This window comes from Anser cygnoides, chromosome 11 (genome assembly GCF_040182565.1).
Source record: "Anser cygnoides isolate HZ-2024a breed goose chromosome 11, Taihu_goose_T2T_genome, whole genome shotgun sequence".
In the NCBI taxonomy this organism is placed as follows: Eukaryota; Metazoa; Chordata; class Aves; order Anseriformes; family Anatidae; genus Anser; species Anser cygnoides.
Window position 1 is genome coordinate 2,421,545 of NC_089883.1, and position 27,375 is coordinate 2,448,919.

At 42.2% G+C, this 27,375-nt stretch overlaps 2 protein-coding genes, 1 long non-coding RNA gene and 1 other non-coding gene across 6 annotated transcripts in view; 2 read left to right on the forward strand and 2 right to left on the reverse strand.

Annotated features, from left to right (window-relative positions):
• The window catches only part of MAP2K1 (mitogen-activated protein kinase kinase 1), a 37,430-nt gene extending 27,123 nt beyond the window's left edge, over positions 1–10,307 (reverse strand). The window contains exon 1 of the mRNA XM_048076320.2: positions 10,122–10,307. Coding sequence (XP_047932277.1) covers positions 10,122–10,201 — 80 coding nt within the window. The 5' untranslated portion in view covers positions 10,202–10,307. The remainder of the gene's footprint in view (positions 1–10,121) is intronic.
• A 427-nt stretch (positions 10,308–10,734) lies between these two features.
• On the reverse strand, positions 10,735–20,078 carry LOC106043644 (uncharacterized). 3 transcript variants are annotated; one of them, XR_010834108.1, is made up of 6 exons: positions 19,950–20,078; positions 19,216–19,357; positions 15,297–18,390; positions 14,634–14,737; positions 11,967–12,098; positions 10,735–11,353 (listed from the first exon to the last, which is right to left on the reverse strand). It is a non-coding gene; the product is annotated as an uncharacterized lncRNA (long non-coding RNA). The 3 variants fall into 3 exon arrangements; XR_010834106.1 differs by having other exon boundaries at positions 19,216–19,386; XR_010834107.1 differs by having other exon boundaries at positions 19,216–19,386; positions 19,882–20,078.
• An 8-nt stretch (positions 20,079–20,086) lies between these two features.
• Positions 20,087–26,588, forward strand: TIPIN (TIMELESS interacting protein). The gene is given in 8 exon segments (XM_048076291.2): positions 20,087–20,282; positions 20,285–20,341; positions 21,362–21,455; positions 22,322–22,397; positions 23,415–23,537; positions 24,052–24,115; positions 25,951–26,148; positions 26,298–26,588. Coding segments are annotated over 8 exon segments (864 nt in total). The 5' UTR covers positions 20,087–20,209; the 3' UTR covers positions 26,477–26,588.
• Positions 25,018–25,154, forward strand: LOC125184341 (small Cajal body-specific RNA 14). The gene has a single exon (XR_007168242.1). It is a non-coding gene; the product is annotated as a small Cajal body-specific RNA 14 (non-coding RNA).
• Positions 26,589–27,375: the final 787 nt, after the last annotated feature.

Here is a 27,375-nt window from a genome sequence, read left to right on the forward strand (position 1 = left end):
CTACTATTTTGCATGACTGTGCTAAACCTGGGCAATAAGGCAGTTTTATTATTTAACAAAGAACAGCTCAGAGAATAACATGGAAAAAGCAACGTGAGACATCTCGCAGCTAACAGGACAGGTGTCTCTGTCTCTGGGCTGACTCCAGCGCAGCCTCATAAAACCTGCAGTTAGAACAATTCAGAAAGATCTGAACTCGCTCGAGGTGCAAAGGATTCTCATTTGGAAAAAAAAATACACTGTTTTTCAACTCCCACTTAGTTTTCGATTCTTGCAGCATGTCAGAGGTCCTTCATACACGTCCCACTAAAGGAAATGCTTATGACTGCCCAGCACACTTGCTCCTTTCTAGCATACGTTTTCACACACTGTTACCGTTCCACTTTCAGGACGGAACAGACCCGGTAGGGCATATTTTGAGGTTTAATGCTACCAGAAAAGAACTACCCAGTAAGAGCCAGAGGCAGATGATTCTGGCTAACGTCTGTTTCTTAGGAAAATATAAATAAAACACCAGAAGTGTATTTTTTCCTGTCTGAAAGCGTCCTGCCAGACCAATGACACTCAAAATTTCTATTCCCATTTTTCCTGAAGCAGAATGAGGTATGCTTTAAAGACGAAAATGTGATAAGACTTCAAACATCCAACAAGCGACACAACATAAATAACTCCTTGTAGGCTGATCTGTTAGGTAGGAATATTTGCTTTAAAATTCTTTCCTCCTTTGCTTTAGCGCAACCACTACGCCATTACACTTTTCAGAGTTTTTTATTCCCAAATAATGTTTGAATTGAAGACTGAGTTCAGCAAAGGGAGAAAAGCCACAGGTGTGGATGGTGGCACCACGGGACAGCCGTCAGCTTCCTGCCCTGGGTGCCTTTTCCTCCCAGCTCCTTCTGCAGCTGCTCCCAGCCTCCGCTTTGGGTTGCGGCCCTTTGTCCCGCATGGTGGCAGCTGCCAGCAAGGCCCAGGCGCCCCTTTCACATATTTAATGCTGTGGCTAAGCTACACAAACAGTGCTTTGCTCAGTTTGTAGGCTTCCTCAACACTTGCTGCAGTAGTGCATCCACAGTTTGTTACACACAAACCCTGCAATCTCAAATTGACGAATCCTAAGAACTGAGTCTCCAGAAGTGGAAATCCAAGTCCTGAGTCCTCCTCTCCCAAACAGTGGTGCTCCTACCGCTCGTTTCCCCAGCCACCACTAGGTCTGCAACACCACGGGGCAACCTGCACTTCCTCACGGAGCCCAGCTTACTTGTCGGGCATTCAGAACACAACACAGAGCATAAAGAGATCTTATGAAAGTCTAGTCAGCCGATACATGTGGATTTACACAAGTTCTGGCTTTCAACTGTTTTAACTCTCTGAACTCCAAGTTGAATTTAATAATAAGAAGGGATAAATAAGGGCAACAGCAACGATAACTGCATCTTCACAACTCCCTTCTGTGATAAGGGCACGGCTTCAGGGAAACACTATAATAAAGAGATGAAGTTACGTTATCTGTTTACAAGGCCCATAAAGGCCAAGGTTAAAACCGAGAAGCTTCAGGTGCAAGAGCTGAGCAAGGAGCCCAGAACAGAAACTCTGTCAAAAGCTGCAGCTGAGACGTCAGGGACAGGCAAAGAACACTGCCTGGGTACGCAGATAAATGCATACAGAGAGCCACAGCTGGGATCCAGAGAAAAGCCCAAACAGAAGGCTTACATCTTTTCCAGGGCAGGTTGGATGGGCTTTGAGCAACCTGGTCTAGAGGGAGGTGTCCCTGTCCACAAACAGAGAGGAACTGGGAGGGCTTTAAGGTCCTTCCAACCCAAACCACCCTGTGATTCTGTGATCTTTGCCCAAATTTGCAATAGAGGGATTGCACAACACAGGACATTTACCAATAGAGCCAGTTAGTGAAAGAGATCAATCATTTTGACTTTTTATGTACAGACTTTAACAATACATATTTATACATACACACACCAAACATCTCAGCAGAATCTCTCTGTATATAAGAACGGAATAATTCCCCCCCCTCCCCAAAAAATGCATTCTCTGATTGCTAGATTTCTGCGTTGAAGTTGTTGACTCATCTTCCTGCCACACTGAAAAAAAGTTTAGAAAAGCACAGAACAATGCTGAGTTGTGAACACAAAAAAACAAAGAACACTGAAGGAAAGATGAGTTACCAGGAAGTTTTAACAGTTTGTTTTAGAAACCTTCAAGCTGGTTTTTAGGAAGATACTTGTTCATACAAGGAAGCACGCAAAGGTGGCAACGCTGGAACATCTCTGTGCTAGCTCTCAGAATGAAGTAAAACAATCTTGCTTCCATTCTCATTTCTTTTGTATGTGTCACGCAGGGACAGACACCACTGTTCACTTCCTCCTGCTGGATGCCTGCGAGGCAACGAACCCGGGAGAGAGAGGACGGCCTCAGCTGTCAGGAGGCAGAAGTTTGCTGGAATTCACTCTCCTCTTGTTCAGACAAGACTCGGGTCAACGGCTGAACAGCAGATGTTTGCAAAGGGATGCTGAGCAGGGAGTTAGCCTTGCCCGGTTGCTCAGTTGCTGGGGGCACTGACTGGCGGAAAGGCTCGCACGCTCATTCCAAAGAATAAAAGATTGCCTGAGTAAGTAATATTGAATGCACATCAAACCAGAAGTCATCTGCTTGCCAATTCCTAACAGTATCAGCAAGCCTTCAGAAGCAAGATTCCATTGCTTCCTTACAAAGGAGGAACGTGGGAAGACAGAACGCCCTCCCCAAAAATTCAGCAGCCCAGAAGCTGATGTTGCCAACTACCATTGCTTCCTTGGAGAGACGATTTTGTGCTTTGGCAGTGGAATCCATAAACTTCTAAATCCCAGGCAGTCCCCAGGGCAATGACGGGAGAACAAATGCAGCTTCCAGCAGCTGTGAAAAGGGTAACACAGGGAGGAGGATGGGGGAGCTTTTGTACTGGAAAATTTAATAATTTAAAGGGGCCATCTAGGTTTACTGCCCGTAACAGACGATTCCTTCCCCAGTTCATTTCAGAATGCTTCTCCTGTGTACATTGAAATATTTAGTGAGTATCCACTCAAATAGTTCACTGATGTATTTCCTGCCTTGTAGACTTCCCACAATTTAAGGCCTTTTTTTTTTTCCCCCCAGCCGGCACTTAAGCAAAGACCCTTTGCCCAGATTAACAACAGCAGCACTGCTGTTATGCCAAACTAAGAGTTCTGCTGCATACGGGGCTTGCCTAGTCCCCTTCTTTTTATTTTTTTTTAAATGAAAAAGCCTTCTTTGACTATTAAGTAATATTGGAAGATCTCGGAGGTAATCTGGTCCTCTCGAGACAAAGATCTAAGACTATTCAATTAAAAGATGTGCTACTCTGAAACTTGTAATTACTGAATCTCTGCATTTCTCTGTAGTATCTCCCAGGCTCTGGGTATGCAGTCACATAATCCTGCAAAAATTTGGGCTCTTGGCACAGGCTCTGCCCCATTCTGCCCCCAGCCATTCATTCATTCCTGAGTAACCCCACTCAGAACAGATACACTTCAAAGATCACTAAAAAAAACTGTGTATTTTCAGCTGGAATATCTCCCTGATTAAGTTCACCATGGGGCTACACCAGCGCTAATGTGAGCCCAAGAGGTCAGCCCCACAAAAATTTATCTGGGATTTTTTGGTGGGTAAGTTCTCGGCTGGATCAGCACAGATGCCTGACTCACTGAAAGAGCTGATGCAAGAAAAGGAGCCTCAGGAACACGTGGGCAGAGCAAGAGGAGGACAGAAGTTCTGAAGCAGCAGGATCTCGCATGTGTGCAATCGTGAAATCACACCTTTCTAATTCCATCTGCAGAACTGCTGTTGTAAAGGGCAGAAAAGGAAAAAAAACTGCTGGCTCCATATTAACCACCAGCACTCTCCTTACCTGTGATATCACTGAAATGCATCATCTTTATTCCCAGTTTATTTAACTCTAATAAACTGATTTATGCTTTCTGAACAATGACCACATCATCAGAATTAAAGTACATTTCCATTACAGTTATTATGCCTAAACGTGTGTGTAAATGTGTAACAAGACTCGGTACTCTTACTTCAGTATTAACTGTCTTACTACCTTCCCTACATCCAGACTTGATAAAACAGCGTTTAGTTTACAACTGAGAACAGCAGAGGTCAATTTGCCACTTGTGTCAGCTTTGTATTAGCTGCACATGCTTACTCATATTTTTTCAGCACATGCTTCTAGAAATAATACAAAAAGTTCGTGCTGCAGGCTTTTACTTTCACCTGTTTTATTATGACAGATCATATGCTCTATTAGCTTAATTATTAAAATGCTATTTCTAATTCAATGAAGGCCCATGCCAGGCTCAATAGCATTCATTTTAAATCTGCTTAAGTGAGTATGTTTTAAGCTAAATTTGGAGGATTTAGTGAATAACAAAAGACTCAGTTTACTTAGAGTTATCTAGCATTTATGACTGCATGCCCAAAATGCGTTCTCTCATAGCACATGTATTTCTGAGCTTGGCTAATCCTTCATTAGCAGAGAGTAGGGGAGCTTTTTTCTGAAAAAAGCTTTCTGAATTTTTCTTGTAAATATTTACAGGTCTGCAGTAATTCCCTGTACACATTCAGTGCGATAGCAATCTTGCCAGCTCAGTCATAAAATTTCAGGACCTAATCTTCCAGAACACGACACGCACACAGAAATCCTCTGAAGTCAAAGGAATCCCATACAGGGGCTGCCTCTCATCAGAGACTATTTGGTTTTAAAAGCAAAGGAAAAGAAAAACAAAACAACAAAAGCAGCGGTGATCCAGCAAGCATTAAAATAAACAACTTGGTGAAAACCTTCCTGTCATTTCATCTAAACTCACATCCAAGAAAAGCGAGCCAAAAAAGATTTACTCTGTGCAGGACAGATTCTGCTGCAACGAGGTCTGTTTGAGAGCAGCTCACCGATCCTGCTGCTCACCTCCCACCACTCCCGTTCTCAATGCAAGCCTCAAAAAGCAAATAAATAAAAACAAAATCAACCTCCCATCCCCACCTACTCCTACGAAGCCCAAACTGAAGTTCCCTTGAGAAAGATGCTGAAAAACATGAAAATTGCAAGACACATCGCAAGCAAGCAACTCCTGGAAATGTCAATACAAATGGAAGTTCAAGCCACTTTTGCGTAATTCCCGAATTACTCTTTGACTATCAAATGCAGGCAGCTGCACTCAGAGGTCATGCCAGCTATTTGGTGGCTTCCTCAATGCAATTTGAACAGGATAAACAGAAAGCAACAAGAAAAAGCTCGCATTAAGAATTGAAGTATAGTTTATGACTGGATTTTGCCAGTCAATTTCTAAGAAATTACGTGTCGCTTTGAGCAGTTCTAAGATGAGGATATGCTGCAGTTAAGACGGAACACATGTAAGCACCACTGGCAACAATTAGGTTCAGAAAAGTTCAGAAAGCCTTCGGACTTTCTTTCAAGACACGTCCTGGGAAGAAATACAGTCCCTAAGGTGGTAAAAACCTGTAGCCAGCACCTTCTTATATTCTCGAAAACCTACTTCCTTACAGCACACTAGAAGATGGCAAATTCCACATTCCACTTTTCCTTTCATGTGTTTTTTCCACATAAAAGCAAAACAGAAACATTCTTTTGCACTGTCCTTAGTGCCAGTCACCAAGAATACAGTCCTGCCCCGCTCGTTCCACATCACATCATACCTTGCTCTGTCACAGCTGAGACTTGCTTGGCACCATCCTCCTGGAGCAGAGGCTGAGGCTTAGGCTCGATTTGGGAGCTAGCAGCTGTTACCAAAATAAGTAAGTAGCTGGGGATTTCAAAATTCTTTAAACAGATGGAAAAAAACAGACTTCAATTGCGACCACCTTTTCCATATGAATGCTTATACAACACAAAAGCGACACCCTGTTAAGAAGTTTTTAGTCCCAGGCACTTCTGGAAGGTTCAAATGATAGTACCAGAGAGAGTAGCAGTCTTTATTTACTCAGTAAGTAACAAAGCGAGGCTTTAGAGCACTTCTGCTGGTACGTGCAACTGATGGACAGGCAAAGCAATCAGAAAACATCTCTTCTGAAAGGAAAAGGTTTAAGCTGCAACAAACTTTAATACACACTCTTAACTGTAGCAGGAATCTCTTCCATGACAGACAAACGAACTAAAAAACTAATTATAAGGCTCCATCTCATTTTGCGGCTGATTGGATTGTTGCATTCAATGACAAGATGTTGTATCGACTATTTACTTCACTTTTTCTAATAGCATTTTTTAAATAGCCTACATTACATGCCAAGACATTCTGTAGTCACAGCTTCTCATTAAACATTAAATCCATGCCCTGAGATCTTAAATTACCTTTTTTTTTTCTTTTCCTATGTGTATCCTTCTGGACATCGGAATTTTAACCAGCAGATTTTCATCCAATATCCTGAGGTCAGTGGGACACTTCAAAACTCACTGCACAGCATAACGCATAAATGATAGGTTTTGATGAATAAAAAAGTACCGATTTTTAAATAAGTTTATACTACAGGGCTGTAGCTACAGAACTCTTGCATTTTGTGCCTTCTCAGTCAAAAGCACTTCAGGTAAGGTGACCACACTTAAATACTTGCGTTTTTGATACTTGCTAAGACAAGACAGTGAAAGTCCTATTTTGGCATGGTTTGTAAATATCATACACGTAGCCCTTACCTGACCTGGCGTTTACTGGGGTACCTAGAGCACAGTAAAAACTAGCTGTGCTTGTTTTCACTGGCATTTTACATCAAAATAACTCCCTCGTTATAAATGCAACCCTTCCTTCTGATTAACTGTTTTTGTAAAGATGTAATTAAAAGTGACATGGAGGTAACTTTGTTCTCATGTGAACAAAATGCTTATTGTAATACAAAATCTTCAAACGTCCCCTCCTACCTCTTTGCAAAGCGTCTACTTCATATTGTGTGTCTAGTTTGGATTTAAATAAACCTAGAAATTGAGCAACAACTATCAGATATTCAAAAGGATGGAAACCTAAGTTTGAGAGGAAGAGAAAGTGGAGATCTTGTTCTTGTTCCTTTTGGCTATTAAGACAGGGAACTATCCTATCACTTTCAGTCAAAAGGGAAGGAGCATCCCTTTTACTGCATTCAGGTTTCTTTCGTTTTTCTCCCATTTTCTCTGCAAAACCCTTGTACGTGCATACCTGTGCAGTTCCAGAAGTACCAGAATGAAATTAAGCCTGCAGCTGGCCAGCATCATCGCAGCCTCATTCCGATGATGTAAAGCACCAAGGAGCTCAAGAGCAGCAGCATGGGTTCAGCTCTGGGTAACTACTTCTCAGCAGGAAATGTCAAAAACAGAAGTGAAGTTCACAGCACAGAAAAATCTTGTAATACGTGTTCTCTATTGTCCACTGAGTAGCTAGGGATTTGAAAGGCGCCAGAGAGCACCAAAATACACTGCACGGATTAATAAAGTAATAACTGCATACAACAAGCTACAAATAACAAAAGCTGTTATCAGAGTAAAACAGTGTGAAATTGAATTGAATATGCCATATGCACATATTTAAATTGCAAGTACTCTACTTCTCCTTTATAACACTCTGACGGGATTTTTTAAAAATAATTAATGTGAGTGTGGATCGAGCCTCCGATGCACACTTCTCAACACGCTACCCCTCACCCTACAAGCATTTGCTCGCTCCCGTCAATGAGATCCCAACGCCAAATAAGGATGAAGACAGAGGACACGACAGGCATGGGAAGCAAGACATCCTCAACCACCCAGTCCCTTCTTCTTTTAGTTTTGCCTTTTCCCCTTCCTTTCTGCCAGGAAGTCCAAGTATCACATGCACCCATTCCCAAAAGTATTAAGCTTCAGTATTTTAAAAACTAGCACGGTTATGTGGCTGTTCAGAACGTTACAGAATCTTCTGACCCACAGCTAGAAAGTTCCCGATTTCTGACATAAGATCACTGATGGCCAAGCAGTACCTTTTTGATTTTGTGCAAGCCCTGCCTTTGAGCCTAAGAAACTTCCTTCGCGCATTTACAGAGAGCAATCGTATCACCTCTCGCTCAGTCTTCATGTTACTTAACTAAATAATTCGAGCTCTTTTCATTCTCTCTTGAGAGGTTCACTTCTCTGAAAAAGAACAGGGAAGCAGCCAAGATCATTTGCATCAAAGTGACAGGTTTGTGTATGGTGGAAGCAAATAAGTAGCTGGAGACTCACTCAGCCAAAATTCCATTAAGTCAGGAACAAAGCTTCAGAAAGTGTTAATATGGTAGTCTGCAGCTGCATAACATACTTGAAACACTTGACCATGTATACAGACTGACAAACACCTCTACAGTTGATTTCAAGCACTGACCAGAGGGAAAAACTGCACGGCAGGAAAGAAAAAAAAGAAAGGTTGCAGATGAAACAAACAAAAAAAAGGACTGTTTGCAGCTTCATGCCAAAACCATTTCCAAATTCTGATATTCTGATGCAACTATGCTTTGCAACCTAAAGTCTTTCACAATGAGGATTTATATACCCTCATCCCACAAATAAATTAATTCTGGCTGTTTAGGGGACAACAGGTTACCGGACTTACTTCTTCTCTAGGCTGCTGTTTTTAAAAATACTTTACACGCCTCTTCGCTTGGCAAAAGCCAGGTATAGGACTAATGTATAATGAAGAGCAAAAGTCTAGGAGATGCACATACCAAATAACATACAAAACAGAAAATGCAGCAAGACTCTTCATTGGCGTAAGCAAGACTCTCCCATGAGTCTCTCTGTACGTTTCCAAGAAGTAAATGAGTATCAGACATCTAAGCAATTTCAGATGAACGCTGTTTCTTAAATGAAGAAATATTTAAGATATGCAGTATTTAATACAGTACTTGATTGGTGCTTAACTTTAGGCAGCACAATAAGCGATAGGTATATCAGATTTATTCCATAAAACAAGACCAGTATGCAGGAGGGATCCCTGAAAACTGTATCAGCCTATCTACAACTGCCTTGAAGAAAATCAACTGTAAGGTGCTATACAGACAAATATAAAAATAACACCTTTCCCCTTTTGATCCAGAGCAAGAACTGTATCTAAGGATTATGATCTGAATATTATGCAATCAGGAATCCCTGCCACAAGATAGTTTTTAAGAGAGCTCACCGTTCAGTTCGTCATCAAAAGACTTTGCTAGAAACATCACAGCGGGAGCTGTGAGATACCGAGTACATTCTGAGGTTAAACAAGGTCTGAGCCTGCGTGACAATGTGGCAACACCACCACACACGGAACAATTCAGAGCCTGACACCTGTACATCTCAGTGCAGCTCTGTACTGCATATCCTGACAGCGCAGTACATAACTACGTCGGAGCTCTGCTTATGTATCCAAGAAGAGTGAAGTAACCATACAGGGAAAGGAATGCACTCTTCCAACACGCATCTGTATTTCACGCCTCCGTTAGGAGCTAGTCCATCACCTTAGCCTAAAGATGAAGTGGTGAACACAGACCTGTTAACCTCGAGGAAGCTCCTTTTGTAACACTTCACGGTGCTGCCATCGCAATACGAAGCCTAACTACCATGAGTGTGCTCAAGTGCTACTTCGTAAGCAATGCTTTAAAAAAGCATGCCCATGATTAGCCTAGGCTTACCTTCCTTTATTTTATAACGCTCATACTAGAGCCAGGAAAACTCAAGAACATCTTCTCCCAGCGCACTCACAGACGTCCCTAGCATTACATGCTAGTTACTGAGAAACAGCTTCGCTGACATTAGCTTAAAGTGAAGGAGGGGATAGATAACAAACAAAACCCATCACTTTTCCTACAAATTCGCGACTCCCAGTATAACTTCTCTGCACCCACGTTTATTAGGAAGGCAGAACTTGGCCCTTACCCCATAATTACATAACCCAGCCATCTGACAGACGCCCCCCACATTACACACGCTTTCCTCGTCCCCCCCCCCCGCTCACCCTACACCCTCCAGCAGCCGCTGACCACCGGGGGGGGGGGCGTGAGGCGCCCCCCAGGGGGTAGCCCCACCATAACGGCCCCGTTCTGGGACCCGGCCCCGCAGCGAACCCCCTCCCCCGGGCCTGACTCACTCGGCGGCGCTGGTCCCGTTGACAGCGGAGCCATCGGGCGCGGGGTTCAGCTGGATCGGCCCCGGCTTCTTCTTCGGCATGGCGGCCCCCGGGCGAGCCCCCCCCCCCGGTTCCCGGTGCCGGTGCCTCAGGCGCTGCCCGGCCGCCCCCGCTCCCCCCCCCCCCAGCGGAGCTGCCCCGAGCTGGTGCCGGCGGCGCGCGCTGCCCGTACTGAGGCCGCGCCCTTCCTCCGCACCGCGCCTGCGCGAGCCGCCCCCCGCCCCCCCCGGGAGGGGAGGCCAGGCAGGGGCATGCGCGCTTGCGGAGGGTGAAGCCGCAGAGGAGCTGTGCCCTCACAGCGCTTTGCCCTCACTTGGTGGGAGGGGCGGGGGGGAGCGCAGGAGGCCCGGGGGCGGGGGTCCGAGGGTCCCGGGAGGGGTTCGGGGGTCCCGCTCCCCCCCGCTGCCGGTTTCCCTGCCCTGCCTCGCTCCCCGTGGGGAACACCACATCGCTGCCGCCTGCGAGACCTTGTTCACTTTAAAATGATTTAACTTTTTTTTTTTTACAAACCCAAACCAGTTTAAAAGAACTTCATTTCTAAACCCCCAAACTCCCCATTTCTTTCGTTCCTTTCAAACCCCAGCTGCAGGCGGCCGGGGGCGGCGGGCCGAGGCCGAGGGCTTGGCGAAAGCCTCACGTCTGCTTCGAGGCTTGGCCGAAGTTTTGCGGGTTCTGTGCTGCTGGTGCTGCTCTTCTCCTTTAGAGAGCTCTCACCACGACCACGTGAAGCAGCTCCGTGCAACGAGCCCCAGCATCTTCCCCGCAGAGCAAACCACGGTGCTAAGGCGTGTTTTGTGAAGCTGTTTGTTTATCTCCCTCCTTAATGCACCCAGACACGGGAACTGCCGTATTTATAATTACAACAAAAACCTCATGTTGGGGTACTCGCGGCTGCTGATTTTTTTTTTTTTTTAATTTTTTTACCAAAGTGGCTGCAGTAAAAATGGAAAAGGAAACTTACACTCAGAGAACGGTGAGTTATAAAGAGCAGAATGAGTACGAAAACACAAGGCCAAAGGTGTTATTCTCGCTTCTCTGGACTGTTTTATTTTCTGTAGCTGCTAGGAATGATCAGGTTTGGTCACAGGCCTTTCATGCTTAATGGGATCGTGGTTTTGTGTGTGTATGTTACTGTGAAGTTCTGACTCACATCACTGTTTGGGGGTTTTTGTAATTGCATTAGTTTAGGCAGCCTAAAGGTAAAACAAAAATGTTACTTTCCAGGAGCTCTCTATCATATATCAGCATACAGAAGTGAGATATGGCTGAGACAGTATGCTTTATAAAATAATAATAATGACAAAGTTGTATATTGGCATTGACACTGATTTTTTTTAGCAGTTTTAAACACAGAAGTCCTGAACTAACAAAGAACAAGGCTGCAATCCTATTCCACAGAGGGAACAGTGTGTCTTGTATATGGGTTGTTTCAGGGAGAAATACACCAACAGAAATATGAGGTTAAAATTCCAGAGAACTAAAGCCACCTCATTGCTGAAAAAAAGCTTCCACCTTGGGATATAAGCTGAGTGCTACCTCACTTTAAAATCAGCTTGCTTCCAAACATCTACAAAGCACTGCCACACAGCAATGGAGGAATGCGAACCAGAGTGCTAAGAGCAGTGGGAGCAGAGGGACGCTGCTGGGGAAGCGGAGGCAGTCGGGTGGGGTGGGGACATGGGGGTGTCCTGCAGCAGCGGGGCCAGGTGCGGCGGGTACACCTCATATGGCTGAAAGAGCGTGGCTCGGCCTGACGCACCACATTTACAGCCCGGGACGTGCTGACAGGACAGCAGCTAGCCTTACCTTCAGCAAGAGCTGAGCACCCTCGCTCCTGTCCATTGGTGATCTCATCTGGCGTAAGCAAAATTGCTTTACAGTAATGAAAGTCCCTTTTCTTCAGCCACAATCAGCCATCCCTCCATGCCAGTTCTCTTCCTGAGAAGGAGAATTTAAAGATTCTGGTCATTTACTTGTAGATCTCAAGAGGAAGCAATAGAATATTGGCGTGCTACCTACGGACCTATCTGGATCGACAGAGTTGGCTGGGTATTCCATATGTGCGGAATACCCAGCCAACAGCTGAATGACTGACATACCTACTGAAAACAGAGGTTTCAGTATGGAGAAATTCTGAAACATAGTAGGAAAGAAGGATGCATCACAGATCACCCTGTAGTCAGAGTGAATTCCGTAACAAAACTTACATTGGAAATACTTTGTATGAAGAACTGTCAGTTCCACGTTTTACTGTTCTATCATTTTCAAAAGTAAAATAATCAAAGCAGTCGTTAATGATTTTATAGAAACTGAAATTATGAACAAGGTACGTTATATATTATGCGAAAATGCGATATTGTTCCTAACTTCTTGCGCATTTTTAAAATAGAAAAGATTGAATTATTATTTTCACAGGTGTGCTATTCACAGACATGGTCCCTCCATCACATTGCAAACACTAAGAGACAGCTCCCTCCTCTGGAGCACGTTACACTTGCATTGCAAGCATGGTCCCGTGGAATCTTGGAAAAATGACTGAATTCACACATCTGTTTTAAAGGCCCTTTGACCTACAGACAAAACAAGGGGATTTTTGAATTGACTGAATACAGAAATAAAGACGCGGGTCTCTGTACTGATACCATACAGAACTGTTTCTGTGTAGTGGTTCTCCATGAACCGCTTCTGTGATTGCTCTCGCCATCGTTGCCTTCCACGGGCACTCCTGGAACCTTGCAGAGACCTAAGAGATGAGTGGCCCCTGGGCTTTGTTGAAAATGCCACAGAACACCTGCTTTGTCTTTTGTTGTTGTTTATAGTCAATAACGGCCCTCATGCTGATCTATACAGGCATAGTATTATTTCCTGAACGCCCAATTTTCCTGTGTATGATTATATAGTACATTTGAAATGTTTCAAAATTCTTATAGATTGCTTTGAACTTCTGTAAAACAAACAGCTTTAACTTCAGTAGATTTGCAACCAAAACACAAGCGTATTTTCCAGCCCAAACCAAAACATGTTTTGGGAATTCAAACATTCTCGGTGGGAGGAACTGCATTTTGCTTTCTGAACAGGTGTTTCTGAAGGTGGATCCCACAGGAAAAGATAAAGAAAAAATATAAGGTGGTGTAATCTCTGTGAATGACTTCTGAACAGGCAGGCATTCTGATCGATTGATTCTAGCACCACTGGAAATAAATAGAACTGAAATATGTCCCTGTGAACAGAAATGCATCAAAGGAGCTTCTCTTCATTACTACTTTTTTCCGTCATGGAACTACCCTGCCAAATTTTGTCTAGTTTCTTGCAGGAAAAAGAAAATGTGATTATTGGATACATTAATTGCACCACTGAATTACCCCTATTTTTAAAACTTGATCGCCACAAAGAGATGCATATTTTACTGCCAGAACAGATGCGTGCAAACTTTTATTTGAAAGATTTAATACTTTGTAATCTATTTAGTGGCTAACAGAGCAATTTAAGGAAATAACTAGTCCCAAAAGCAACAGAATTTAAGAAGCCTGATTCAAATTTGAATGAAATTAGTCTACAGGATCAAAAATTATTAGAAGGCAGCTGACAGACATACTTTCTTTCAACCAGCCAGAGATCACAGTCTTTCTTGCACATCTTATTTTCCTCCAGAAGCAGAGATTGAAAAAACCACTTTGGATTGGAACACTATCTGAAATGTTGAGTAGTGTACCAACAGCTTAAAAATTAACGTTTAAGATGACTGCATAATATAAAATTTAGATTATAAACAAGTTATAACCCACAAATATCTGAACATTTCTCCTTCTGTGAGGTCTGATCTCCCACTAACACAGCTACCCTGGTACCAATACAGCCAAGGGCTCACTGGATCAGGAGCACTTTTATTGCATGAACAGCTTTGCCGATATAAAACCCTCCAAATGTAGAAGTAGCCAATCATCCATTTTACGGATTTTCTCTGCCATATATCATGTGTAACATAAAACAGGAAATGAGGCGTTTAAAATAAATAAAAAAACCAAAGTGCTAATTTTCAGCACTTTCTGTAATTAAATAACACTATTTGATACAAAAACAAACAATGCTTCTGTTTCACCCCAACTAGAAACCAGAAGTATTTTCTAGAATTGAGGCAAGGTTTTCTTTTTTTTTTTAATAAGCCCTCTGGCTTATTATTTTATCAGCATGTGTCTGCTTATTCATTTTCTGGGGGGAAAAAACCAATAATCAATGCCTGCTGGCATATGCTTTTCATTTAATTAGGAACCTAGGAGTGGAAAGAACCACCTAGGACATCAAATCCAACCTCCAATTAAACATTCTTCAAAAATATTGATTAATCAGTTGCATAAATATGACAGGTTTTATAACACTGTACTCCTCTACAGAGATTGTAAATGATCTTCCACTTTAACTCTTGGATAGTATTTTTTATACTTCTCAAAGCACTTGTTAATATTCAGTACCTACCTGTTCTGGGTAAGACAAAACACCCGTCACAGGACAAAGCTCTGCTCATATAGACCAGCTGACGTGGTGAAACTGTTAGCTCTAGCAAGTTCAGTTGCCACTACCTAAGAATTTAAAACCCAATTATTTCACATACAAAAAAAAAAGCATTAAATATTAAGGAGAACATTGAAGTGAAAAGATGCGTCACACTAATAGCTGTAAGTTTGATATTCAGGCTACACTCAAAACCTAATTCCTTTGTGGATAAACATTTTTAATGTAGAGGGACTATTAATTCCAATATAAAGAGCTCTCTATATAGAAATTGGATTTTCAGTAATTTTATGACATCTTTACAGTGCTTGGGTTGGAAATCAGCAGCACTTGATCTATAATAACTAGAGTATCTCTGTGTGTATTTTTCATACTTTGTATTGAGGAAAGCGGTCGTATCTAAAAAGTTCAGAAAAATGGATTGAATGCCAATAAATCCATCAACATGTTTACTATATTATGTGTACTCCTGACTATAAAAGATGCTCCTGCATTTGGGAATACATGTTTTAAACACGGTTAAAATCATATTGACTAAAGGGTAATACATTTATGCTTTAAATTGAAAGTCCTTGTAATTGATTTTACTGTGTTAGATGGAATACATTAAATTAACAGGTACATTACCTACGTCAAATTTGGAGAGATACCAGAGAAACCCAGTTCCCTTAAGGCACTGTCATTGACTTCGCTCCTTCTGCTCCATGAAGCTGTCGGGACCTCAGCCCCTCAGGCCACAGAATCACAGAATCGTTAAGGTTGGAAAAGACCTCCAAAACCATCTGGTCCAACCGTCATCCTACCACCAACGTCACCCACTACCCCATGTCCCTCAGCACCATGGCCAACTGTTCCTTGAACACCCCCAGGGATGGGGACTCCACCGCCGCCCTGGGCAACCCGTCCCAATGCCTGACCGCTCTTTCTGAGCAGAAATTTCCAACCTGAACCTCCCCGGCACAACTTGAGGCCATTCCCTCTAGTGATTCGCGGAAGAACTCTACAACTCAAAAGCAAAATGGGTTATAAAGTAGATACGTGGTTTATTTCGGCGCCGGGCGTATGCAGGATAGCTCCCAAAGGCATACGCAACAATTCGCTCACTCGCGTTCTCTTTTATCCCCTAAAATATTACATATGCATTGTTTCGCAACACATCTATGCATATGCATTTCCTAGCTCCGCCTAGCCCCGCTTCGTATGCTAGTTATCAGTCCTTCTGCGTTTGCGTAGCACGTATTAAGCAATGAGTGTTGTCTACATATCCACTCTTAATCAATTGCCCTCTAATTTCTAACCCCATGTCTCAGTCCCCCCTTTTCTAGAAAATCTAGTAAATTCTTTTACTTAATACAAAAATTCTTCTTCCCAATCTCTACGATACGTATCCCTCAATGCCTTGCCTTGTACTTTTGACAAGGAAGTTAATATCGCCGTTCGTTGTAACATTTTCCAATTCCAAACAAGTATTACAAAAGACAATACTAAACTTATACCAACTAATATCAATAAAACAATAATTGGGTGACACAATGTGTTCAAAATCCCAGTTGCAGTTGGCGACCATCCAAAGAGTGCATCCCACCAGTTGTGATTTGTGTCTTGTTTTACTCTTTGCAGAACTCTGCTTATTTCCTTTGTATCATGATGGACAGTGATTAGAGTCTTCTCTCCATTTTCCTGAATGCCTTTCAAAATTTTGATCAGGTCTTGGTGTTTAACTAATTGCTTCACTAACGTGAGGCTCATCCCAATAGGTGTAGGTAATAACTTGTGATACATTGTGTTGTTAGACTTGATTAACTGGTGGGATACCACTGGTGCCATATATAGAAAATCACACCCGAAAATTCTAACAAAGTTACAAATACAAAAGTTAGAATGATTTTTGCTAGGGAGAGTTATATTTTCCTTATCTACTTCTACAAAAGCACAAGCAGTTCTTAAACACACACAGCCTTGACCAATATATACAAGCACAGTCTTTTGACTGGTATTTGGATGAATTTCAAAGTGGCAAACACCTTGCTCAGTGTCAAGACATACATCCCGAGCGTCAATTGTGCTGCTCTCACAGATAAATCCTTGTTGTTCCCAGGTAGCACATGACTCCAGATTTACAGTCTGCCATTTCCCATTCACCATCCGTGCCCATGTTCTGTGCTTTGAAGGATAAAGCACTGTCTCCTCATGGTTTAATCCTAGTGCAACGATGGGGTGGATAACATAAACTGTGGCATTATGTATAGTAATCACAAAGGCAGTAGCCATGTTAACAGTGGGATCATAGGTAAAATTTACCAGAGTCCACCAAGATTGGAACTTCCTCTCAAAATCATTGGCATTGTCCCAAACAGCCTTTCGGACTTCAACCAGGAAAACGCCTTCACTTCCTTCCCTAATGATCAAGGCAGCTGTTGCCTGCATCCATAGCTGTGCTTGCATACAACTAAAAGCTAAAGATACGTTATCTTGAACCATACTAAGTGCATCTATTATTAGTTTGTGGTCTTGGTCTTCAGCCTTTTCCCATCTCAATAATACCTTTGAAACCTGCCTTTGCCTAGTTCCTAATGCCAATAAGGATGATTGTAGGGGCTGTTTTAGTTTTGTCAAATCACTTGTTGCAGTGGCCAGCTTATTCATTAATATTTCCCAATCAATTCCATTTAAAACTCCTAATCCTGTTCCTAGCATTCCAGTTAAGTCTCTATGCGTCCTGCCCCTGAGGTGTTCTTGCTTTTGTAAATATGTTGTCCAGCCTTCAAATGATGTCTTTAGGAAAGGAGAGCAGGCTGGTTGAACTTCCGAGATGTTAATTTGCATTAGCAATTCAACACGCTTGAGAGACCATTCTGGATTAAATAACAATTGTTGTTGGCCTGTGTTCCTTACTAAATATGGGCCTGTTTCATAAATTTTGGGTTTAAGTTTGGTTTGGGGTTGGGCCACTTGAGTGCTGACATAGGTTGTAGGGGGCTCCACTGTTGCAGGAAGTACAGCATATATTGTAAAATTTAATATGAGGCCCTCGCCCTCCTCGATTTTCAGCTCTTGGCCATTATTAGTCCAAAAACAGCTAACTACTACGGTCTGTGTTAATATAAAATTATACCAACAATCTAATTTACCTGGGCGGATACAACCTTCTTGCTGGCCACTTTTGGAAATCGGTTTTACTAAAATCCCTGTTACTTTCCTGTGGGTCGTTCCATTAATCATTTGGCACCCTATTTTAATTTCGTCCCCTGCGGTTCTTTGGTGTATCCACTCTTCTCCTAATTTTTGCCATTGTGATAATGTATGTAAATGGTCACCATTTGTTTGCCACATAACCACAACTGCTAATTTTCCATTAATGCTCTTATCCTCCGTTGTTACGGCTTCGGACCAAGGCCACTCACCATTCTCTGTTATCATAGAGGCACTTTCCAATTCTTGAATCACAACAACAACTATAAGCCACGCAAATAAAACAATTCTGTTAACTAAATTTCTGCAAACTATATTACTAAATATTCCTGACCGTAACGTCTTCATTTTGCTCGAGTGTGCTTTAGTTTCAATTCACTGTCACCCAGTGTTACTTTCCAGGGGGCTTCTGGGGCTTTCTCCACTCAAGAATGGCGAATCCAGGCACTCTGTTCCTCGATCTTAATTGCAGTGAAGGTAGTAAGGAGCACCTGGTATGGTCCTTCCCACTGTGGTTTCAACGTTTTCTCTGCAAGACATTTAACATATACATAATCTCCAGGCTGTATGTCATGCACCGGTCCATCCAGCTCTCTACTCTGAGTTCCAGCCACATGTTTTTCTATTTCCCTAAGTTGTTTACTCAAAGCCACCATATAGATAGTCAGCGTCTCTTCCCCAACCTGGGGAGACATTCCCTTCTGGACCCCGTATGGTCTCCCATAAAGCATTTCAAAAGGACTTAATTTTTCTTTAGATCGGGGCTTAGTCCAAATCCACAGCAATGCTAGCAGGAGAGCTTGGGGCCAGGGCAAGTTCTTGCCCTAAGCTTACAAATTGTTGTTTGATCAAATGGTTCATTTTCTCCACTTGACCAGTCGATTGAGGGTGGTATGGAGTGTGGAGTTCCCAATCTATGCCCAAATGCTGACTAGTTTGCTGTACTATTTTTGAGATAAAGCGTGGCCCCCTGTCTGAGGACGTGGTGGCTGGAACTCCGAAGTGTGGTGTTACTTCTTGTAACAATACCTTGGTTACCTCTCAGGCTTTGGCAGTCCTGATGGGGAAAGCCTCTGGCCATCCTGAAAAGGTATCTGTTAACACCAGTAAATATCGATACCCCCCTTTTCTTGGAAGTTCAGAGAAGTCAATTTGCCACTGTTGCCCGGGCCCACGGCCTTTTCCAATTCAACCCAGTTTTAGTTTGGCGTTATTTTGGGGGTTAGTCTGGAGACAAAGACCACATTGTTGAGTTACTCGAGTACTTATGGTGTGCCTTAATGTGCGACGTCTCTGCGCGATTTACCAGCTGTCCTAACTATGGGGGTCCCCCCTTTTTATACAAAGTACATACCGTTTCTCCATGGTACAGCAGGTCGTTGTCTGCCCCTGCAGCGAGCAGCTGAGGCGCGGAGTTCCTCCAGGGAAATTCTCCCGGTGTGCGCCACGAAGCCTGCGGCGCAGCCGATCCTGCGGCCGGGCAGAGAACGTCCCACCTGGTTTGCCAAAATGATTCGCGGAAGAACTATAACTCAAAAGCATATAATGAGTTACAACGTTATAACTCATTTGCATAACTCAAATGAGTTATAAAGTAGGTATGTGGTTTATTTCAGTGCCGGGCACGTGCCTTTGGGAGCTATCCCGCCTGTATAACTTTATATATGCAGGATATATATATGTTTATATATAACTTTATAACCCATATATTTTTATATAACTTTATAACTCATTTTGCAGTTGTATTTAGAGTTCTTCAGGGAATCGCTAGTCCTATCACTAGTTATCTGTGAGAAGAGGCCGCCCCGGCTCCCCCTGAGGGATCTGCTCCCGCTGTTTCTGGGCCCCCAGCCCGAGGCCAGCCGCCATCTCACGGCCCCCCCGTGTCCCTCACAGCCCGGACACCAACCGGCCGAGCTTTGGGCTCCCAGAAGGCTCAACGGGCGTTCGCACGGGGAATGGCCGGAGACCTGTCCCGAAGCCCTCCCCCAGAACCAGAACATCGCGTAAGGCTCGATACCTGCTATGTTAAAATCTTAAAACGCTAAACCCCTTCCCGGGGCGCAACAGCCCCCAGCCGCCCCTCACCTGAGGGGCACCGCCTCAACGCCCAGCCCTTCCCCTCCCTTATCCTCTCAGCCTTTTGGCGCCAAAAGCGGCGCAGCAGCCTCCGCGCATGCGCCCTGCTCCGCGGCCGCTCTCCTCAGGCCGGGGTCTCGCGACAGCGGCGGCTCTCGCGGTGCCTCCCCTCAGCGGGTACCGCGCTGAGGTACCCGGGCACCGGGCTCTTCTGCTTAAACGCTGTGGTATTTCCTGCAGGAGGAGAACGGAAACGTTCGTTTTGGGCCATGATAGACCCTTTGGAGAACAACTTGTTCGATCTCCCCGACTACGAGAACACAGAAGACGAAAAGTTTCCCCCCTCCCGCCCCCCGCCTCTCCGGGGGCGGCCGGGGCTGACTGGGCTGAGGCTCGCGGAGGTAGGAGGGCGCCGGGAGCCTCCTGGGCTGGAGTGCTCGGAGACCGGTGTTAGGGGGTTGTACTGGAGTTTCGCTGCATAAAAATAGTCCTGTATAGCTTTAAAAAAAAGTAGTCAATTCAGGTTGAAGCTGCGCTTGATTCTGTGTATTCATACTTGTGGGAAAAATTAATTTTTGCAGGTTCCATGAAAGTATACACACGCACAGGAATGTCGAACGTAGCATTCCAGCTAGAATTTGGTAGTTTTTGTAGAATGTCTGACCTAGAAAACATCCAAGGCACTTCAGCACAGTAAAACAAATTACTTGTATTTGAGGAGATCTTAGTGTAATCCAGTGTACTGAACAAGCTAATAGAAAGCATAACGACTTTATTTTTGTTATTATTTATAATAACATACAATATAATTATGAGTAAAAGTAATGTTAAATACATGTTTTCCTTGGTCCCTATTGTGTCTATTCACTAGAAAGGATCAGTTTTGGATGGCTACAGTTCTTTGATATATGAAAATGAGAGTTCTAACTGAACTTCTGATGAATTCCTGATGTTCAGAGTATCAAAATGTTAAACAAGAAATCAGTGTAATAAATAACTATTCATTCTGAAATGTGATGGACAGTGGTACCTTGTCCGCTGTAGTCAAGCGTACACACTAGCCCTAGTCAAAAAAACATGAACTTTGGTTTTTAAAAGGCACCCAATTGTGTTCATACGTAACCTCTTTATTTTTGAAGGCTGTACTAGAGTTCTAAAGTTCTAAAACTAGGTTGGCTGAAAGAGAAAACTTTTCCTTTGCTAGGAAGGTTGATTCTTCAGAATAGTAAGATACCTGTTTTCGTACCAGACTTGCGTGAGAAGGTAGATGAAATATGCAAGCATTTATTTGGAGTACTATTGCATTGGAATGCTTGTGACTGTTGCCCTTTAGATAGGGCAGAAACTTAAATTTTATGTAGTATAATTCCAGTTGATGCCATTTGTGCTATGTACTTACAGTATGTTATTTTCTTTATTAGAACCAGATGGAAACCAACAGTCACAGACGAAGGATTCTTCTGCAGTTACACGGAAAGCAGTTAAAAGATCAGTACCTAAATTAGATGCTCACAGGTATTGTTGCATAATGTTTCTTTGATGAATTTGGTGTATGGCTGTGGCGTAATAATTAAGGTTACAGCAATATCTGCTTGGTCATAGCCGAGTGAAATATCAAGGATTTTGGAGATGAAAGTGCTGGTGTGCTCTTTCACAAGCTTTTATTCCATGCTTACCTATATAATGCTACTGTTACTCTTAACTTTCTTGAAGTCTCCTTGGGACTTAAAACGTAACTAATAATTTTGTTAATAGATAGTAATTATTCATGCATAGGACTCTTCCAGCTGTATTCTCTTTATTTTGCTTTAGACCTAGTATTGTGGCTTTCTTTATTTCCAATGTGTTTCAGAATAAATTCTCAGTATAACAGTGGCTGTAAGGTTAAAGTATGGCTAACACCCGTCTTACTTACAAACTAGGTAAACTCCGTGTAAAGGATTTTAGTATTTTCCTTGCTTTTATCACTAAAACTGTTGTAAGTTCCTTATGAGTGATGGAAAGCATCTGAGCTTCCAATTTCTTTCATTTTAAAGATAGTGATGAAGTTATTCACTGATAACACAGGTGGATGCTTTGATCGTGTTTCTAACAAGTTTTACTTGGGCGATGTAGATACTAGAACTGACCGTTCCATTTTCTTGCCGTGTACCCAAAATCAAAAAGCAGCTTGGACTAGGAATATACGTAGTGTGACTTTTGAAGAAAGTCTCATGTCTTACAGCAGTCTTTATTGTATTTCCTGTGTTTTCTTAATGGCTCCTGATTCTGCATCTCTCTCAAATAGAGCTCTGTAGCTTTAGTCAATATAAGCAATGTGGATTTTTGTTTGTTTTTATTAAAAAAGAAAGTTGGTTTTCAAATAACTTCACCTGTTACAGGTTAGTTTCAGAAAGAGGACTTCCTGCCTTAAGACATATGTTTGACAATGTAAAGTTCAAGGGTAAGGGGCATGAGGTAAGACATAATGAACTTTTGAGTTATTTCCTGGAAGATCAGTTTAAATTGATAGACTGTTGCCTTTCTGATGTGGGAAGGATTGATATTAATCTCTGGTTAGCCAGTTATGTGCAAGGGGGCTTTCTAACAGTATTTGGGTGTACCCTGCTGAGGTTTGTAGTTATAAGCTTAAACAAAACCGTACAAGACTACTTAACAAAATAAATGTTTTGACATTAAAGCTTTTTGCCTCTTCTTCAAAACTGGAATACCATGTCTATGACTTTCTGTATTGTCCGTAGAAAGAGGCGTTGGGAATTGGAACGGGCTTATAAGACTTGTTAATATATCTGGAATGTCTTACCTTTTTGTTTCGTGATCGATTTCCTCTGTAAGTGACAGTCTTCTGGCTGTTGTGACGCCTGCATTCCAAAATTTTTGATATTAAAAGTGTATGACATAGCAGTATATTCTCTACAAACTGCTTTATTGTCTTGGATATGCTTAGCATACAAGGAGACTGCTGGCATGCTTGCAAGAATGCCAGTGTGTCTCTGGTTTACAGAAAACACTTAGGGTATAAAATTTTTTTACGACTGGAGGCACAGAGAAGCTGGACAATACTTCTAATCTGAGCAAAAATCTTTATCAGATAAGGTTATTTAGGTGTATGTTTTTCTGTGTGTTCTAAATATCAAAATAAATACCAGCTGCTCCCCATTAATATTATTTTTTTAGATTGAGATCACCCCTAGGTTGCTTAAGGGCAACTTTTCAGAAGCTATCAAGTGTTTCACGGTATATGCAAATGCTTTCCCTGAGCTCTTATCACTGTTTTTCTCATAGCTTGAAATTGCACTCACAGACTTCATTATGGGAGGAATGATTACCCAAGCGTTCATATTACTTACATTTTCAAGAGACTTTCAAGCTGCAGGTGCTTAATCTTTTTAGAAACATAACTATCATGTTTACTTCTGCACTCTGCTGACTTAATCAACTTCTAACAGCTGGATATCTTGTTTTATGTTTAAGGCAGAGGACTTGAAGACACTTATACGACACATGGAACACTGGGCTCATAGATTATTTCCAAAATTGCAATTTGATGATTTTATTGACAAAGTAGAGTCTCTGGGAAGCAAAAAGGAAGTTCAGGTATGTATTGTTCCTGTCAGTTTGTCTTTGTGCAATAGTGTAAGGAACAGGTTTAGAACAATTATACGGCAAAAGAAAATATAAGTTATACATACTGCTTAGGTGTATAATGTTATTTAAATACATTTCTCTCATTCTCTCATTTTAGAGTTGTTTCCAGTATTTGAAGTATTTAAGGCATCTGATATTTAGATATAATCTTTATTTAATGTTTCAGAGAATCTGCTTCAACTTTTACAGGGCATCTTTACCAAAGCAATTTGCTGAAGAGTTCTGGAACTCTTCTAATGTTTGAACCTGCAAAGGAAGACTTAGGAGGAATGCTGCTTCGTTTGGCTAGGTGACAGATTAAAGGTTAGGAAAGCAATCCACAGCATTCTAACAGACATAATGAAGGGAATATTATTTTAGAGTAACAAAATGTAAAGAGAAATTGCGAGTACTATTGAAAACATACCAACATAACACGAAAGATTTTGTCACAGGTGAAACATTAATTTCTCTTCATTTTCAGACCTGCCTAAAACGGATTAGACTTGATCTTCCTATTTTATCTGAAGACTTCACAAGTAATGAAGGTATGCTTGTTACACTGTTAGTTCAGTGGTTTAAAAACTTTTCTTCCCCTCTTACCAACCAGAAATTAATGATACATTTTTTTTTTATTTTAGAAGAAATTCTTGAGTGGTCCTCTATTTTAAAACCAGGCTTCTGGTGAGGGGGGGAAAAAAAAAAAACAAGCTTCTGTGAGACTCAGAACTACAAAACTGAACTCAGACTGAAGTGCTTTCTGTAGATATTTAAAAGTGCATGGCATAGAGGAAGGAAATGAAAAGTGGGTGTTACTACTGGTGGTGTTAGCCACATTCTTGGAAAAAAAAGAAACCCAGAACTGCAATTATCAAATAAAGATACTCATGATTTTTATTTTAGTCTTACGAGTGTGCAGTCTGAAGAACTCTTGGATCTTATTAGTGTCAAAATCAAGAATTCATTATTGTCTTTATACTACCAGCTCTTACAGCGGAGTCGGGATGTTGAGTCTTCTATAGGGAAAGTACTTACTAATGCGTGTGGGCACTGATGCGTGTGTCGGTCTTGCTGTATGCCTATTCAGTGTTCTTTCTTCTGATATCAAAATCTATCCACTTAACAAATAGATAATTCAGGAGTCTCTTCTACTCAGGTGATGACTTTTAGATAAGTCAGAAACAAACAGACTCTTTTAAAAAGAGGGAGCGAAGTTCACATAGTCATTTAAAAGAAAGTTCATTAGCAGAAATGAGAGTTTTATAGCCCTTCCTATGGTCTGTTGCAGATGTTTTTTTTTTTGCTTTTACTCTGTGAAGTAAAAAGCTGATTGCTCTTGAAACAATTATCTACCTGTTGTCTGGTTTGTGTTCACACCTGGGGAATGAGTTACCCAATGCTACAGCCTTGCCCTACTTGTGGGTAAAACCGTGGGGGTGGTTAATGCTGTGTGGCTGTCTTTGCTGTTGGCTGCATTTGCTAGAAATGGAATGCAGCCGTAAGCAGCCACAAATAGTGAAGTAAATGGTTCCTGCCGACAGCGTCTGTAGAGTTATCAGATTTTTCTGTGCGATGGTTCCATACATTTGTATTTCAGTGCAGTGCTGGTGAGTTCTTGAACTGTGTTAGCCAGTGTACTGCTACAGCTGGTCAGTCCTCAGCTGAAGAACTCGAGTTGGTGTCTTGTGTTTTGAAATAAAAACTCAATCTAGGGTATTGTATTTAAAAAAAAAAAAATTCTTGTCAGCTAACTTCTCTGTTCATGGGCTTAAAGTACTGCGGAGGCACAAGCATACTTGGCCTCAGGCACTCTTTCAAAAGAGTGCCCTGCCTTCTCTGTTTGTGGGTGAAGTTTTGTGACAGAATTGGTCTGCCTCCATTTTGTATGTGTTCATCTTAGCAAACGATGAGTAAATGTTCTGTAATAGCAGCACAGTGAACTCAGCTATTTAATGTCTGTGGTGAATCTGATTCCTGTAACTACTCCTTCCACTTTCCAGAGGGATGGGAAGAAAAGTATCTGGCCTTTTGGTAAGAACAGCTTGAATTTACTGTCCCTTCAACCGTCAAGCACGGCTTACAATTGCTAACTTAGTACCCTGAGTTGTACTTCCCTTAAACTTCAGTATTTATTACTGAAGTGTGTTTGGGTTCTTCTGATTTTGTTTTATATCTTGAATATCAGAAATATGGACCTAGACAGAACATTGCAAGTTAAAACTAAATCACAGAATGATCTTCATCTGTTGTAACTGTTTTAAAATGTAGAATATAATCAGAAATTATTTAAAACGCTTTGACAGATATTTAGCAGTAGAACTCTGTGTTCAAAGTGCTGCTTTCTGCCCCTCCTCACCCTTTCACGCCTTCAATTTTTATCCAGATGGTGGAGGTGAAAGCAATGGACTGGATACAGCCAACGAAGAAGTATATCCGTGCTCTGGGAACGTAGGAGACCTTGATTCTCTGCCTAGTACAACTCTCACAGAAGAGCAACAACAGCGGATCAAGAGGAACAGGCAGCTGGCCTTGGAACGTAGGCAAGCGAAGATGCAGTGCAACAGCCAGTCGCAACACAACGGTAAGAATTCTGACTGAAGTGTTAATGTAATAAGCTTAGACAACTGAGCTCCCGAGTCAGGAGCCGTGATTCGGGTGACAAACTGCAGTCATTAAACACACAGCAGCAGCGCTTTCTCACTGTGGGCCATTTTGTTTTTCTTTTAACAGAGCTCTCTCCTAGTTACCCAGAAGAGGAGGAGTTTGATACCCCTATTGCTCAGGACCTGGCTGGTGTCACAGAAGACCCTCAAGTTACTGTGCCCACGGTTGCTGTTACAGAAGCTGAGGACACAGATACAGAATTGGAATGTGTCAGTGAAAAGCAGAGACCTTTTCCCAGCCCTTGAGCGACTTTCTTAACCTGGTGGGGTGCTTCTGTTAAGTACTACCACTTTTATTGAAAAGCTGCTGGCTCTTCACACTCCGTCTCCAGAAGCGCAGGGAAGCCCTAACCGTGACGCCTGCATGGTTGGGCAGAACTGTTTTCTTCACACTGCCGATGAATTGCTCCCTATGCTGACAGACAGGACACCATTCTTCATCCTAGCAGCATGTGGGACTTCTTTTGTTGTTGTTCACTGACATTGTTTAGGAAATGTTAGTGAGTTTTCTAGCCTACTCTGACCTTTTCTTACGGTTGATGTCAAACTGAACAAACCGAGATGTTGAGAGGTCAAGTTTGTATTCAGGTTTTTAATGGAAGATACATAACAGGAGAGTTAAGTCTGAACAAGCATCCTGTTTTTTTTAACTCACTTACCAAGTACCTGTATCTTGTTCTTACAAAACAGAAGCTATTAAATTTCAGAAGTCAAACTTGAAATTCTTGTATGAGGCTGTTACACTACAGGCACTCAAAACTTCCCCCTCCCTGGTGCAAGTCAAACATCCTCTAGACAAGTACATCTTACGGGACCATAGCTTGACAAATTAGCTATCTTTCTTCATCTAATCCTGTTCTCTAACTTGAAGCTCTGTTTCATCTTCCTTTTACAATGCTGTTTTTGCCTCTTACGCAATAGCAACAGCCATAAAATAACCTCACCTTTCTGTAGAATGAACAAGAAACTAGTCCAAAGTTACCAGCGTTATGGTAAAGCTCTGGGACTGCCCTCTCTAGTAGCATGGGGTAGGCCTGTTCAGAACAAGCTGGATTTCTAAAAGTTGAATTAAGACATGAACTGAAGTTAGGACACAAACAGCCTTTACAGCTGGTGAAACAAGTTCATGTCAACAGCTGTTATTT